Below are 16,467 nucleotides of genomic sequence, written 5' to 3' on the forward strand. Positions count from 1 at the left end.
CGCCCCAGCACCTGTCCCTCAGGCTGTGCTCACTGCCCAAGGAGCAGCTTCGGCACTTCCTAGGAGGGCCAGGAATGGGCAGGCACCCAGAGGCAGCACAGAGACCCAGACAGAGGAGATCCCAGAACCCAGTCCGGCCCCTGCCCATGCCCTTCAAGCTGACACCTTCCGCAGAGGACAAGGCCCCCCCCCTCCCCTGACGGGCACAGAGACCACCAGGCCTGTAGGAAGACTGATGAGATGAGAAGTAAGGGGCCCAGAGAAGACGTTTGTCCTTCCCCGGGGGCCACTGGCAGCCAACACGGGGCCAGGCCAGCTGTGGGTTACCTTGTCCCTCTCCTTCTGGATGCCGGTTTCCAAGGTCACCAACTTTTCCTGCAGCTGGTCCACGGCCTTCTGCTCCTTCTGCAGCAACGCCCGCTCTGCCTCCCTCTCCCCCTGCAGCAATGCTCGTTCCATTTCAGCCTGGGGCCAACACCAAGGTCCACGTCAAGGCCAGTCAAGGCAGATGGACGCAGGCCCCTCCAGGGGCCTTGGCTCTGCCCGGGGAGGAACGTGGCCACAGCTGGCCTAGGCTACGGGCCCTCCCAGCTCACCTCGCGGGCGGACTCCTGCAGCTGCTGCTCGAGCTCCTTCACACGGACCTTGAGCTGCTCCACTCGCCCCAACACCTGAGCCCGCTCCTCTTCCAGGGCCAGCACCTCCCCCTGGAGCTTGGCGCTGGGTGCATCTTCATGCTGGAGGGGAGGGAAGCCATCAGCTGGGGAAGCCTGGAGCCTTCGGCGACCAGACTAAGAGAGGGGATCCCCATTCCTCAGGGCGCTCGGAAGGGGTAGCCAGACAGAGAGGAGGCAAACTCCCCTCCCTGCAACGGGAGCAGTACAGCTCAGCTAAAGGGAATGAAGGGTTCCCACTTTGTGCCAGGCCTGGAGGCGGCCCTAAGGACAGGCAGGTCACAGAGTAGAGGGAGGACCTGGGAAGCGCCTCGACACCTCCCTCTTCCTTGCCTCCTCACATCTCAGCCTCTCATCCCCGATGTCTTCCCAAACCCGATCCTTCAATTACCTCCCCCTCACCGAGCCATCCCTCCACCACCCCTGCCTCCTCTGCCCCCCAGCCCCTCAGCAGGTGCTGCCCCACCACCACCACCACCCCACCTCCTGCTGGGTGCTCTCAGTGCTGCTGCACTCCTCCTTGAGATTCTCCTCATCTGAGCGGTCCACGCACTCCCACAGGCGCTGGGTGGCACCCCCGGGCTCCTCGGTGCCCCGCCCAGAGGCTCCGGTGGCCGCTGAAAGGCCTCGTGAGGGCCTCCGGCCCGCCAGCGCCAATGCTGCGGCGGCTTCCCCGATGCTGGGCAGCTCCCCAGCCTCGGGTGCCCCGTCGGCCCGGCTGTACTCAGCACACAGGTTCAGGATGGTCTCCAGGCGCTGGCGTTCCTGGGGAGGGCGGACAGAGCAGGGCGTGAGAGGGAAGGATGCTGGGTCCTGATGGAGGCACCGTGTGCAGTCAGGAGACAGAACTACGACACTAGGTGCTAGGGGCCCAGAACCAAGCCAGGAGAGCCCCAAACCCAGAGTCAGGAGAGGCAAAGGGCAGAAGGGCGCCCCAGAAGTAGGCAGGAGGAACCAGGCCATTGTGCTACCTGCCCACATGGCTAGCCCCTCCCAGCTTCCTGTTTCCTTTCCCTTTTCACTCTGCCCGGAATGGGCTTCCTCGGGGACACACAGCGACACGGACTGCTAAGCAGGCTGAAGGCCACAATGGCACACAGATGAACACTCGGATACTCGCGCTCTCGTCCACGTAGATCTACAGACACGAGGGTACGCAGACACCCCACCCACCAACACGGACACACAAGGACACAACATGTGCTCTGCACGCACACTGACAGGCAGGCACGCACACAGGTACCAGCCCTGGCACGCACGGATGCACCCTGGCGCACACTCACACAGATAAACACAGTCTAGCACACAGACAGGTGGGCACGGACACAGCCGGCTGGAAAACAGACCCGTGGGCCGACAGGGATGTGACACAGGTTCGTACAAAGTTGTGCCCAGCGTGTATACACCAGGCCAGACAGACGTGGGACACGGTCCTCCTCATCCCCTACCCCAGCTCCAGGTCACTCTCAGGCTGCCCTCCATTCCCTTCCAGCAAGGTGAGCTGCTGCCTCCGCTCTCCAATGCCCAGGCCCAGCTGGGAGCGCTCCAAGGCCCTGCCCCTAACCCACCCCTCCCCACAAAACCCCAGCCACACAGCTCTCAGGGGCCCAGGAGGAGGGACGGTACAATCACGCTCCCCAATCTGTGTCCCCCGCTCTCGTGTCCCAGCCTCGAAGCCCCACCCCCAGCCCAGGCTCTCCAGGGTACCTCAACCTCAGGGGTCCCTCACTGCAGAGTTTGGCCACGACCCCCCGGACACATACCCAGCTTCCCTCCTGCTGCTTGCCCAGTTCCACGTCAAAAAAAAAAAAAAAAAAAACAGGAACAGAGGAGCCTAGGCACCCAGGAGGCTGGGCCAGTGCCCCCGCCCCTGCCCCAGGACCCAGATAAGCAGCCTGCTGGAGATGGGAGGGGCAGGGCGGGCAGCCTCCAAGATTTAAAGTGGCAGGTGGGGCAGGTCAGGGCTGGCGGTGAGGTGTGCCCGTGTGCCCTCGTGCCTGGGGGGTGGGGAGGCTGAATGGAGGAGCTGAGGGAGGCTGGGCCCGTCACTCTGCCTTTGCCAGACTCAGTGCTCCCTCTCCAGGATAAGACCCCAGGGTGGTCCGAGCACGCTCTAGGTCGAGGCAAAGACAGTGAAGGGAAGCTGTGGCAAAGGAGAAGACTGGTGATCCTTCCTCCTCTCTCCCCAACCCAGCCTGCACCTCACCTTGCCCAAAGCTGTCCCAACCTCTTCTGAAAAGCCCTCCAGACAAACCTCCTCATTTCTGGTTCTCCTCCTCAAACCAATCCCAGGGGCCCTGGGCCCCCCAGCAACCCCATTCTGCTCACAAGGGACAGAGGGCAGAATCCATTCTCCTGTACGTGTGCTCGATTGTCCACATTAGCCAGAGCCCCCTGAGCTCCCTGCGCTATCTGGGGAATCCTGGCCCCCACCCAGCTCAGATGCCATCTCCAGGACAGCTGCCCGGAGCCACACCCGGCCCCCAAATGCACACATACGCACACACGCTGACGCATACAATCACGATCACACAGTCGGCCCGGGATAAAGCCAGGGGCGACCTGTCCTGTTCTCTTTCTCTTCCCTGCCACCCACATTCCCAGATGATCCTCACTGGGCCAGGGTGAGCAGCTCCCACCCATTTGTAAAAGACCAAAAAGAGGGGTGCCTGGGTGGCTCAGTCAGTTGAGCATCCAACTTCGGCTCAGGTCATGAGCTCAAGGTTCGTGAGTTCAAGCCCCACATCAGGCTCACTGCTGTTAGCATGGAGCCCACTTTGGATCCTCTGTCCCGTCCCCCCCCCACCCCATCCCTCCCCCGCTCGCACTCTCTCTCTTAAAATAAAAAAAAGTTTAAAAAAAAGAAGCAACTTTTCTAAAGAACAAGGTGCTTTTCTAAAAAACAAGCCTTAAGAAGACAGGCATCTTGAATTCCAACACGGGCTCTGCCAGAACTTGCTGTGTGACCTTGCACAAACCCATTCCCCTCTCTGGGCCTCAGCTTCTCATCATTAAGACTTGCTCCTCAAACTGAGAGGTGCAAGACCTCACCGTAAAGGTGGTGTGTTTTCCTACAGCTTTGTTATCATCAGGTAAATAACGCAAAACTTAACTTACACGTTAAAACAAACGCTGTGTTACAGAATAAAAGCAAAGTTAACGTGCATCTGAAATAAAGCCTTAGAGACTTCAAAGAAAGTTCTTCCAGGCACCAGACCCCTGAGATATAGGTCACTAAGGTGCATCCCGGAAGGAGAAAAGCTTGAGAAGCCCAGGCCCTGTCCAAGGGCCCCTTCCCGCTCTGCCAGCTGGCCTGCCCGCGCCCTGGCAGGGACCCCGCCGTGGACGGCGGCAGCCTCCGGGGCATCTGCTCACCAGCCTCTCCATCTCCTGCTCCCAGAGCCGTTCTTGGTGCTGCCGCCTGTGGTACTCCAGGAGGTCGTCCTCGTTGTCACTGATCTCCGTGATGCTATTTTTCCGCTCCCGAGTGACAGGGACCCGCAAGTCCCCACTGGACAGCTTCCTCTGGGCACGGGGGCTCTGGCGGGGTGAAGCCCCGGTCAGAGAGCCCAGACTATAGGCTGGGCTCAGCCTGCCACTGAAGCTGCCCTTGCGGGGTGCCAGTGACTCCCCGAGCGTGGGTGAGGGGCTCCGTGTCCTACGGCCCCGTGCCCCCAGCGTCAGGGAGAAGTCCTCCGGTGACGCCCCGTGGGCTGCCCAGCGCCGGGCCCGGGGACTCTCCACCACTTCCCTGGTTAGCTTGGGATCTGGCGTAGTCCTGGTGGGCATGGGGGAGAGAGCCCGTCGCGACAGAGACGGGCTCAACGGAGGGAGTTCCCGCATGCTGTCCAGGCCCCGCCGGCCCAGGCGGGGACTCTCAGGAGGCTGCAGGGTGCGGGTGGCTGACCCATCTGAAAATGTTCGGCCCACCAGCTGGCGTGAGGGGCTGGTTGTCAGCACCCGCTCGGTGCCTGGCAGCTCACGGAAAGGGCTGGGAGGGCGGTCCTGGAGGGTGCCGATCTTGTTTCGGGGAGCAGGGACCGGAGGCTGCAACTTGGGGCTTCCAGGAATGCTCGTGGGCTGGCTTCGGGCACCGGAAGCTGGGTATTCACTCAGGTTGATGGCCACCACGGGCAGCTGCCCACCCAGCCGGGGGCTCTCGGTGGCTCTGCGGGCCTCTGCCAAGACAGTGGCCGCGGGGCTGTCTGTCAGCAGACCTCGGAGGCCAGGGCTGGGAGGCCTCTCGTGACCCCCTTTCCGGCCCAGCCGGGGGCTCTCGGAGGAGCGGGCACCGCCCGGTCGGGACTGTGGGGGCTGCAGGGCCAGGTGGTAGCTCGAGGAACGGGCAGGCACCAGCGGCGGCACGGAAGGTGCTGGCTCCTGCCCGCTGGGTGAGTGGCTGGCACAGCTCCCACTGCTGGCTGGTGAGGAGAGCGGAGAGAAGGCTGGAGAGGTGTTCTCGTAGCTGGAGCCCACAGACATGGCACCAGGGCTGGTTGGCGGGGACAGCAAGTAGCGCCCACCATTAGCCATTGGCGACAGTGGGGAAGTCGCGGCAGGCTTCTTGCCAGCCGCTCCGGGCTCCTCTAGCACCAGCGAATCCATGATCTCCTGCAGGTCCTTCTCAATAGAGCTCACCAGGGAACTGTGGCTGGCGCAGGCAGAGGGGCCCCGGGTCGCGGGCTGTGGCGCGTGGTTCCCATTCACCAGGCTTTCCGATTCTGCGGATGGGAAACACAAAGGTGCCTCAGGCCCTGGCCTCCAACCACCGGGGAGCTGTACGTGCCCAAGAACAAGGGAGGCGATCTGCCAGCTCTACCACTGACCTGCTGCATGACCGTCAATCAGCTGCCCTCGGTTTCCCTGTCCGGAAAGGAAGGGCACGGGTGCGGCTCCTCTGGCTCTAACGCCTCATGACTTAGGACAGAGCTGGTAACGATGCCAGGCACTTCTAGGCCCAGTTATCGCGGGCTCACCCCAAGACCGGATTCCTCCCTGCCTTGGTTTCCTTCCCAGATCTCTCCTTCAGGAAGGGCAGATGGACATTCTATGGAGGGGATGCTGTGGAGCTGGCCAGAAGTTCGGGGTGGGGGGGTCCAGCCTAATAGGACATTAGGACCTCCCAGCACAGCAGCTGAGACCCAGGAAAAACCACAGGCAAAACCTCCAGCGCTGGGCAAGAGGTGTGTGCCGTACTACTCTGCCCAATCAGAGGCAGGGAGGGGCCTGGCACTGCTGGGTGGCTTCTGGAAGCCAGGCTGGCCAGCCACTAGGGGCAGCTCGGCGCCTCCGATCATGAGCCCATCAAGCCACGCCAGCAAGAGCCTGCCTTGGCCCTGCCCCAGGCCTCATCGACCAACCAGGAGTCCCAGGAACCAGTGCCCGGAACAGCTGAGGGAAGGACTGGCATGACAAGGCTAAGGGAGAGCGGGTAAAGCTAGCCAGGGAGTGGGCTGGGAACCCGGGCTTCTGAGGGGCTCACCAGACACCCATGTCCACCTGTCCCAGTACCACACCGACACCTGTCATCCCACGGCCATCTGAACCCTCGTTGCAAAGCCTCGGATGGGAGGCTCACTGGCAGCCTCCTGGTCTACACCCCACCCCACCCCCTAGGCAGCTGGGTTAAGGGGGGTGCTGTGCTGGTTCCCTGGAACAATCACCGACTCTCCTCTGGGGATCAATAATTCACACACAAACTGCAGCTGTTCCGCTGAGTAATCAGCTGGCATGGCCTGGGGGGGAGGGGCAGGGCCCAAGGACCTAAGCACCGGCAGGTGGGACCCGCCAGCAGGGGCTCGACCTAATGCTTCCTTCTGCCCCCTCGGGCCCCTCTCAAGGGTGAGGTTCCCCAGCGGTTGGCACATGAGGTTTAGGGTCCCAGACACCGAAGTGGCACCTTCCAGGGCAGTGGGGCTGGCAGAGCCCTCCGTCCCTTGGGCACATGATTCCCCAGTTCCAGCCAGGCGGCACTTCTTGGATCCCTCCCAGTAGCCAGACCGCCTGGCATTCTCCACCAATGGCCCATGGCAGGTGGCAGCAAGCCCAGATCATGGCCATTGTCCTGCCCTGACACTACGAGCATGGCTGGGATGGGCAAGGAGGAGGACTGTCCAGGAGAGCCACCAACCCGACCCCCCACCCCAAGTGGGCATGTACCTGAGCCAGGACTGTAGGGGGGCCCGGGGGCCCGGCCCCCTGCCGGAATCATACTCTTCATCCACTTGGCTTCAGCCGGGTGGTTAAAGCGGAGGAAGGTCGACTGACCCAGGCACAACATACAGCCTGCAGAGAAAACAAATGCTGAGAAGGGCAGAAAGGGCTGGGGTACGCCTCACCCCGCAGCACGAGCAGGCTCACCCCGGGCTCCAGACAGCCATCCCCACCTGCACTCACAGTGTCTACACGGACCACGCCTGACCTGACAAGCACCAGCAGGGCTCCACAGCACAGGGCAGAGTGGAAAGAGCACTGGTTTGTGAGTCCCAAGCTCTGAATATCCTGGTCCTAACTCTTGTTACTGGTTGTGAGACCTTCAGGTGAAGATCCTTCACCGCTGAGTCCCGTTCTCTCATTAGAAAAGTGAGGACAATACCACTGACCTTGCAGGGTTAACGGGACAATGTCTGTGAAAGTGTTCTGTGAAGGGAGAAGGTTCTTCAGAGAACACGGACGCTCATGTCCCCCTTCCCCAAACTGTACCAATGATCCATCTATCTGCCCCTTGGGTGGAAAAGTCAGTGTGAGAGGCATCAATTTCCAGGATCAAAAAAAAAAAAGCTCTGAGAGAGGGGACAGGGAAAAACCATGCGTCAGTCAGATGCCCCTCCGCAGGAACCAGAATTTGCTTCCTGGCTCCAAATCCTTACCATGACGTGGCCGGGGGAGAGCCACCACCTTCCTTCTCTCCGACAAAGCACCCTCTGGCCTGATATCTTCCTGCTCCTTGGTCTTCCGTGGAATCTAGCCAAGCCTAGGGCCAGTGGGCCCTGCCCCAGCCAAGCACATTCCCAGGCAGGAGACACAAGCCCAGTCCTGCCCAGTAAGGGTGACTACACGGAGAGGGGAGGGTATGTGGAAGCCAGAAACGTAGCCAGGGGCACCAAGAGCGTGCACGGCGGCAGGTGTGTGCAGAGGCTCCTGAGCCTGGCTAACAGGACTCCTCCTCCTCCCGGCCACACTGCAGGACTCCTGCAAAAGATGCTACGTTGGGAGAGCCCTGGTGCTCTCTCCAATCACCCTCCCGATCTGTCCACACCGCTCGCCCAGCCTATCTACCCAATCTGGTGCCACTTGGCACCCCAAGCTTCATGCCAGTCTGCGCTGAGACTGGCAGGGAAGTCTACATTCCTGGACGCTGAGACAGTTCAGTTCAGGCAAGCCACAAGGGCAAGGGGCATCCAGGCCACGTGGATACCATGGCAGACCTCCCACTGAGCAGCTCGGGAGCCTGTTGCTGGGACCCTAGGCATTGCCGAGGCAGGCGGCGAAGGGGCCAGTAGGCTGAGAAGCCCACCACAGGTAACCATAGTGGACAAAGCCACCCACTTCTCTGGCACACCCAGAGGCCCTCCCAAACAGGCAGGCACCAATGATTCCAAGACTGACGGGTGGTTAGGAGAGAGGGGAGCCTTCCCAGACAAGCCACCAATCAGGGATGCTGATCCCGGAGTAATCATAACCGGAATAAATAATAGCCAACCACACTTCCACCTAATTACAACCACAGCTGTTTCAGAAAGAGCCCTGCTGGCCCCTCCCGCTCCTCTCAGCCCTTTAACAAGCTAATTAATGATGAGTTCGCAGGGTCTAGACAGACCCACTCAATCCTAGGTTGATGGGGGTGGGGTGGGGTGGGGGAGGATCTGGAGGCCGATTGCACAGCCCAGTCTGGGACGGAGGTGGGGAGTCTGAGTGGATTCCGGCCCATCAGAGCCAGGCCCACCCAAGAAGGCTGTGGGCACCCAGGGACCCTCAGCCCTGGCTCCTGTGGCTGAGTCCCCTGCCCCCTCCTCTGCCCCTCAGCCTCCTCCGCGCAGGGGGTGTGGCCTTGCTGCCTCTGGGCTATAAATAGGTGATGCCAGGCAGGAGAGCTGGATCTGTATTAATAGAGCAGGCAGGAGGGCAACAAGGACTGAGAGCAGCCCAGCTCCTGCCCAAATTAACTTTCTATTTGCACTCAGGGGCCCCAGGCATTGCCCCAACTGGGGTCCCTACTGCCCCCAGGAGCCTGGAGAGCCTATTTCTGGGAAGAAACCTCCTCTCTGTCCCTCCTGCCCCGCACCTCCAAAGGTCAGCCCAGGCAGAAGACCTTTGGAGGTCTTCTCATCCAGGCAAAGTTGTGGTCCGGCCAGGACCCAGTGGGGCCCAGGCCCAGCTGTGTGTGTGCAGGTGGGTGGGGAAGCTGCACATCTGGAGGGAAAACAAGGCAAAGAAGAGGGTGGATCCTACCTCTGAGAGACACCGAGGGGATGCACCACACACACTCTCTCCTACAAGCTCCCACACAGACACACTCCCAGAAACACACACACAGGCATACGTGCTCACACACTCCCAGGGCCACAGTCACTGCTCAGCTGGCCACACCAATAGAACGGACCGGCCAAAGGGAGGCTGGGGTGAGGGGAAGACGGGAGGAAGGGCCCCCGCCCCCCACCCTTCCTCTCAGCCCCCAGCACAGGCTTCCCCCATTCTCCTCGGGACCCCTCAGCCCCTTCCGGAGGCGGGTCCGTGGAGGGGGCTTCCGAGCGAGCGCCCAGGAAGATGAAGTCTGGCCGGCGGAGGAGTGGCCCCGAGCCCAGACCTCCCACTCGGAAACGTGCAGGGCACACACACAATCGTCTCACACCCCCGAGCTCGTAAAGGGGAGCCGAGGGCCCCGCTCCCCTAGTCGAGCCCCCCATCCCCCAGACGCCCCTCCCAGCCCGAGCCCTCGGGCGCCCGCTGCCCGCGGCCGGCCGGGCGGAGCACTCACCGCCGAACCCGGACCTCAGGAGCGCTGGCCCCCCGCTAGCTCGGGCCCTCGGGGCTCCCGGCCCGCCCCGGGCCTGCGAGGGGGCGGGCCGACCTCCCGCGCCGCGGGGCTCGGGGCTCGGAGCAGCTAGCCGCCAGGCAGCCAGCCGCCGCCAGGGCCCGGGGAGGGGCGGGCCGGCCACCGGCGGGGGAAGGGAGCCAGGGAGGGAGGGACAAAGGAGAGGAGGAGGGGAAGAGGAAGTGATGGAGGAGAGAAGAGGGGAGCTGGATGGAGAGGGCGGGGCGGGAGGATGCCGGCGACCGGCGCGGTGGGAGCTCCGCGTGGGGGGGGGGGGGGGGGCGGGGAGAGGCAGGAGCAGAAGTGGGGATGGGGAGGAAAGGTAAGAGGTAAGTAGAGGTCAGAGGGTGAAGAGTCCCGAGGCAGGAGTGAGGCGAAGCAGGGTCTCCCTGAAAGGCCCTGTGGTCGGCCTCCGGAGAGGCCCGGGAAGGGGCCAGCCCTGGACCGGGCTGGCAGGTCACACCCTCTGGCCTCAGATCCCTTATCTACAGAATGAGGTTGTCCTCAACGACAGCAAAGGTTAAGCTCTGACATTCCATGGCTCCCAGAGATCCAGCTAGGTCAGGAGGTCCAGCTCTGCCCCTCCATCTGCCACGGTGACAAGGTCACTCTTGGGCTGGGAGTTCAGGCCAAGGCAACCCTCTGTGCAGTGTGAGCAGCACTGAGCCCAGCTCCGGTCTGCAGCCGAAACACCTGCTCTTCTGCCCCTGCTCCCCACACTCCTAGCCCAGCCCAGCCCAGCCCAGCCCAGCTCACCCAGAGACCCAGGTTGGACCAAGGCACTGCCCCTTCCAAGCCAGCCCGCTCCCCTGGGGCTCCAGAAGCCAACCCCACCTCCTCCCCACCACCACCACCAGTTGTGCTAGTCTCAGCAAAGAGCTCTTCCACCCCAGTGAGGTACCTTCCCGTCTGGAAAACACAGTGCCACCTGCCTCTGGAGTCCCCAAGGGCAGACTGAGCTTCTGCGCCAGGCAAGTACCCACCACCCAGCCTGGGCCCCGGCGAATTCCTCCTGTTCCAGGGACCTGCCCTCTGGACACCAGAACCCTAAGGGACACACTGTGTCTCTCAGCCACGCGCTATGTGCTCAGAGCTCACACGGCCTCACACACATTCCCAGGACACTTGCTCAGTCTCACAGACCCCACCTTGGCTGTGCACACTGAGTCGCACAAAATCCCCAGGTAAACACACCCTGTCTCTCACACGCGCTTATTCTCACCCACACAACACCCATCGTAGTTACACACTCATTCAGGCACAGATATCCTTCCACTCAGTCCCTGGAGATACTCTGAAATCAAAGTCGGCCTCCATAGAGAAATAATTGAATGATTTTTCCTCCCTCGCTAAACACCTACCCACACGGCCATACTACACACACGCTCACACACGCACCTGTGTGTATCTTACTCCCCTTCTGAAGGAAAGTGGAAGAACCGTATAGGGTCAAATGCAAAATAGGGGGAGGCTTAAAAAAAAAAAAAAATCTCAGGAAGAATGATTCATCGGTCTGGAAACTGTGACGGCCAGCTGGACAGACCCAGACAGACACGGAGGATGCCCGCCAGTGAGAAGTAGGGCAGGAGGCAGGCACAAAGAAGTGAGGAGCTAGGAGCCTTTGCTTTTTCTCTCCCTCCTTTGAGCTTTATTAGTCAAGACCTTTATCTTACAACAGAGGACAGTTGGAAGCTTCACTCCCATTTTACAGAAGGAATAACTGATAACTGGATGGGAGAGGACGAGGCTCTGTGTCCGGGATCCCAGAGGGAGATAGCCGGGTAGCCCAGGAATCCCAGACCCCAGTCACGTGGCAGGGAGCGCCCCCTGCTGGCCATCATGCAAGCCTCTACCCATCAATGAGGGGCTTAGGGAGGGAAAGGGACATGGAGACAGGGCTGGCAGCGGAGGCTGGGAGCGGATGGGGACCTACTGTCTAGACAGCCTGGGCCCTGAGCTGTGTGGCTTTCTGGGTCCTCCCCTAGTTAGTCCCCTCCCGGATCTTTCATGTGGTCTGGCACTGTGGTCCCAGGGTGGGGCAGCCTAGACCCAGATCGAGATTCCTCCTTATTTCCTTGGTCGCATTCCCAGCCCCGCCTCTTGCTCTGTAGAGAAGAGGGCAACGTGAGATGGGCCAGAACACCCGGGTATGGAGATGGAATCAGGCTCTTGCTCGGCTCCCTCACTTCATGCTCCCGTGTCCACAGCTTTAGCAAAAGGCCGGCATGTGCTCTCTGTGGGCCCCCCCACCCCGCCCCGTCCTCCCCTGGCCCAGGCATCGTCCTGCTGGAAGAGCCTGTCACTGCCATCTCTACTCATCATGACGTGTGCCTCTCCAAGTTGCCTATGGCTGGGCACAGTGCCCAGAATGATGCATCTAAGTAAAGCCTGGCCCAGCCAGAACAGGCTCCTTGTTTGTGACTTGTAGGGTAGCCCTCTGTTTTTCCAAGAGGAGGGTCCCCTCTACAAGGCTCTATCAGGGGAACAAGACAGGGAAAATGATCCTCTTGCACATATGCCCACAGACAGGCACGGGGCCAACGAGTTCTCAAATACACCGAGGAGTGCACACACGGACACTTCGGGACCATCAGTCCTGAGTTCACCCCCGTCCCCCACTTGAACACTCTGATCCATAAACACAAGGAAAGACACAAACAGAGATACACAAGCCCAGAGTCACAAACACATCCGGAGATATATAAACACACTCCAGTCACACAGACACACAGAGATAGCACATGCACCCCCCGAGCCACCCAGTTTCCAGGGAAACGCACTCCCAAGAATGTCCGGAGTGGGGCCAGGCAGGGCTGGGCTTGGTGCCTTGCTCCAGAGATGAGACAAGGAAACCCTCAGCTCCCGGAGCCCAGGGGAGGGGGAGTGCTAGGGAGAAGAACACCCGTTCCTTTGTGCCTCTGCCTACCCCTCCCCAGGCTGCCAAGCTCCTGAGACAGGCGAGCCCAGACAAGAAGGCTATGGGTGTGGGAGGGAGCGAGAGGGAAGGGGTTTAGGGTCAGAAGCGAGTGGGAGGGTGCATACTTGGCAGAGTGGGCTTTGGGCTGGGGAAGACTTAGGGGTCACCGGGGCCACAGGAAATGCCTAAGAATTCCATCTTGACCCAGGCCCTCCCTCTTCTTAGGGAGCTAAGTGATGCTCTGGGAAGACAGAGCAAGAGGGGCCTACAGGGCACCCGTTCCTCGACCCTGCTCACAACGCGCGGGGAAGGCTTTTCTTGCCCATGGATACGGGGGCTCTGGGGCTGAGGGAGTCAGGGCTGGGCTCTCTCTCTAGCTTTCTTTGAACCCTGCCCCTCCCTCTCCTTCCTGCTCTACTGTCTCACTTCCACACATCCAAATCTTGGGGAAGCTGTCCTCTTTGAGATTTAACGGGACTGTCGGGAGCCAGACGGCATCATAGCCAAAGTCCCAATTTATGGGGGTTCCTCCTCTCATCTGGAGTGAGACAACTTGAAGGCCTCGGAGGAGGCAAGGGCCTGCTGCTGGGGGACCTGCTTCCCTGAAGTCGGGTGTGCCCCTCATACCCGCAAGGGCAGGAAGAAAGGAGTCGGGCAAGGTCAGGTCTCCTGGGTCAGCTGTGAAGGGAAGAGCATCTAAAGAGACCCTAAGGGATGTGAACACAAGGAGAGAGGGAAACAAAGGAATGAGTGGGATTCCCACTTCGAGGGAGCTGCCGGCCGGTAAGAGGCGAGAGTCCCCAGAAAACAATGCCAGGACCTAAGTGCTGCTCGGAGGAGGCTCCCATCCTCACGGCCTCTACCCCCTACCCCAAATCTGCTTTCCTCATTCCCCTAAGGTGATGACTCATTGTATAAATTGATGCCCAGGGCAAACACACCTGGTCTGTCAAAGTGCCACCTGGGCCAACCCCTCAACTGCCCGGTCACCATGGTAACTGGGGGCCCGGTTTTCAGAGCTACCTAACACAACAGAATGGCCTGCTGCTTTGGGAAGCAGGGTGGTAACCATATTCATGACCCAAAAGCTACCGTCAACAGCATTTTAACAGGAGTGAGCACGTCCTCCGATTTTTGCCTTCACGTTCCACCTTTGCTCCATCCCCATCAGGGGGGACTGTCCTCCTCTGCCCCCCTCTCCCATCTTCTCAGAACATCTCCCTCTCGGCATCAGGAAACAATGCCATTGTTCCGCCCACTGCTGCACCCACCGCAGTCCTCTAACAATCCCCACTGACCTCTGTATCGGGGAGTCCCCCTGCCCCTTTGGAGGCAGTGATCAGAACCTCTGCTCCCCTCCCCCGACCAGGTGTGGAGAGGCAAGCTGGGGACGACCAGAGAAGAAAAGCAGGTTGAAGACGGATCTGGATGCTAGAGGGGTTTGGGATGTTGTTTAGGCACATCCAGAGGCACCTAAGCACCCCACCCTCTGTGTGGCCACTCAGGCGGTTACCATGGCAACCACCACAGCAGGCTTCCCCGGGGCACCGGCACCTCTCCTGCACCCCGGCTCTTAAACAGAGACCACCTCTGGTTGGGGGCGTCAAAGCTTACCCTGAGTGAGCCGGGTGGGCTGCCGGACAGGGAGCCCGTCGATACTGCAGGCATTGCCACACGGGTAGAGGGTGAGGGTGCCCCGCAGGTTCTCAATGTAGCAGTGCTCTGGAGCCAAGCCCGGACCCTGCAGGGAGATGTCCCTGGCCGCAGAGCCAATCACGGTCTTCCCTGAAGACAGAAGGCAAACTGAGTCAGAGGGCTTGTCCAGGTCGAGGAGGCAGGGATGGGGCAAGGAGGGTGACAAAGGAAATACAGTTGGACCTCCTACTTCACAAAGGATCGCCGCCTACCGCTGGCCACCCCTTTTGGGCCCCTGAGCCCGGTGGACACAGCCAGTGGCAGGAGCTCTCGGTCAGGCAGAGGAAACTCTGGCTCAGAGATGGGAGGGCACAGAGGATCCAGGCTCCACAGAGAAGGGGAACTTCTTTCCTGCAGACGTTCCTTTAGTCCCTCCAAATCCTTCTCCCCAAGTCCTTTTCCTCCTTCACCAAGCCTCCCCTTCTTTTCCTCCAAATGTGCCATCTCTCCGTCTTCCCTCCCTCCTTTCTGCACCTGCAACCCTTGCCCCCACCCCCTACACTCCCCTCTCCCCTCCCTGCTGCAGCCTGAACAGCTCCCCCTGGCAGAGCCCCTGGGACTGGTATTTGGAGAATGTGGGGAATGTAGTATCACCCAGGCAACAAGTGCAGAGAGGACCGGCAGAAGCTGAAGCTGCAGCGAGGCGGTGAAGGGGGCTGTGCCAGGGCCTTATCTTGGGAGGTCTGCCCCCACTCCCATCCCTCCATCCTCCACAGGTAGCTTCTCCCATGCCAGGCACTGCCCTGGAACCAGGAGGGCGGGGGGCGGGGGGGGGGGCTCTCTTCCTGGCCACGCTGGTTGCTAAGAGCAACGTTCTCTCCTGTTTCAGTGCTCTCCTCCTTGTTTCTAAACTGATCTTTAATCCCAATCATGGAGCCAGATTATCCACCAAAGAAGGCAGGCAGTCCGAAAAGGCCAAGACAAGGGACACACGCTGGTGGGGTTCGGTAGCATGGCCTCACGTCTGGGAGAGGCAAACACTGAGGACACCTGGTGGAATGTCTGTAAGGATGTGGGGGGTGGCAGGTGGACCGCCCCTCCAGACTCACCTTCCTCCAGCGGCAGAAGGGTGATAGCTGTGCTGAGCCGCCCACTGCCCAGGCTCACTAGATGGGGTTTGTCCGTTTGCACCTTCAGCCCTTTGCCTGTCTCGATCAGGTCCAAGGGCCCTTTCTGCAGGTAGTAGGGGTGGGGGATGAGCATCATTAGAGACTTCAGGCCTCAGACCCTGGTCCCAGTCACACTGACACTCTCTCCAGGACTGGCCCTCTCCAAAGGGCTCTGAGGGTGTCGAAAGGCTTAGCACAAGATCTTGCACGGAGCATTATTACACTAAATTGCAATTAGATCTGAATCTAGGCCACTCACTCGTCCCACTGGATTTATCTCAAGTCTTGGCTTAACTGTCCCCTTTGTCTATTAAGACAGAAACAAGGAGAAAATAAGGAGAGCAGGGTAGGAGAAGGGGGTGCTGCAGAGGAGGGCCGATGAAGACTTGTCCCTGTACGCTTGTCCGTGGCGATCTACTTGGCTAACACTTGCCTCTTGAAACTAAATCACAATAGAGGGCAGGGCCATGGATCCAGGAGGGACACAGCCTGGGGTCAATCTGTAAAATGCTTCCTGACTTCCAAAGGGTATTTTCTGGGTGAACCAATTAACCTGATTCAGATAAAGACTTAGCTGTTAATAGGCTTGGCACCTGGGGAAGGGCAGAGAGGAGCTGCTGTCCTCATCCCTGGGCTGGGGCCACGGGTGGGTAGAGCAGCGGAACCCATTCCCTCCAACAGCCCTCTTGCCCCTTGGCCCCGACCCCACTCACCTTGACCATTGCTTGGGTCTTGCATCCAGGGCCCACCTGGTTCCTATTAAGAGCGTCCATGGTCCTGGGGCTCCAGAGCTCCTGGGGACACAGTGGAGAACAGGTGTAGGTGGGGAGGCCAGGGGAAGAGAGGGAAAGGAGCAGGCTCTGTTGATCAGGTTCTCAGGGCGGGGCAGCACCTGCTACCATCGGTCATTGCAAGTTAGTGCCGAAGAAAAGGTGGAGGCAGCTCAGGAGCTTCCTGGGGGAAAGACAGTGCCACATCTTCAACCTCACCATGCCAGTCCTGACCCTTGACCATGAGCACAAAGAACCCTAAGAGGGC

At 60.4% G+C, this 16,467-nt stretch overlaps 1 protein-coding gene across 18 annotated transcripts in view; it reads right to left on the reverse strand.

Moving 5' to 3' along the window:
* Positions 1-16,467, reverse strand: part of PHLDB1 (pleckstrin homology like domain family B member 1) — a 45,731-nt gene that overhangs the window by 22,450 nt on the left and 6,814 nt on the right. For 17 of the 18 annotated variants that reach the window (XM_053204009.1, XM_053204014.1, XM_053204012.1 and 14 more), the window contains 8 exons: positions 16,143-16,223; positions 15,370-15,493; positions 14,240-14,410; positions 6,834-6,959; positions 4,050-5,395; positions 1,158-1,439; positions 597-737; positions 328-465 (listed from right to left, as the gene is read on the reverse strand). In XM_053204009.1, the coding sequence (XP_053059984.1) occupies positions 328-465; positions 597-737; positions 1,158-1,439; positions 4,050-5,395; positions 6,834-6,959; positions 14,240-14,410; positions 15,370-15,493; positions 16,143-16,223 (2,409 nt within the window). Of the gene's footprint in view, positions 1-327; positions 466-596; positions 738-1,157; positions 1,440-4,049; positions 5,396-6,833; positions 6,960-7,543; positions 9,350-14,239; positions 14,411-15,369; positions 15,494-16,142; positions 16,224-16,467 lie in introns of those variants that run through there. The other variant, XM_053204021.1, reaches the window with a different exon arrangement.

Source organism: Acinonyx jubatus, chromosome D1 (assembly GCF_027475565.1).
Source record: "Acinonyx jubatus isolate Ajub_Pintada_27869175 chromosome D1, VMU_Ajub_asm_v1.0, whole genome shotgun sequence".
NCBI classification, from domain to species: Eukaryota; Metazoa; Chordata; class Mammalia; order Carnivora; family Felidae; genus Acinonyx; species Acinonyx jubatus.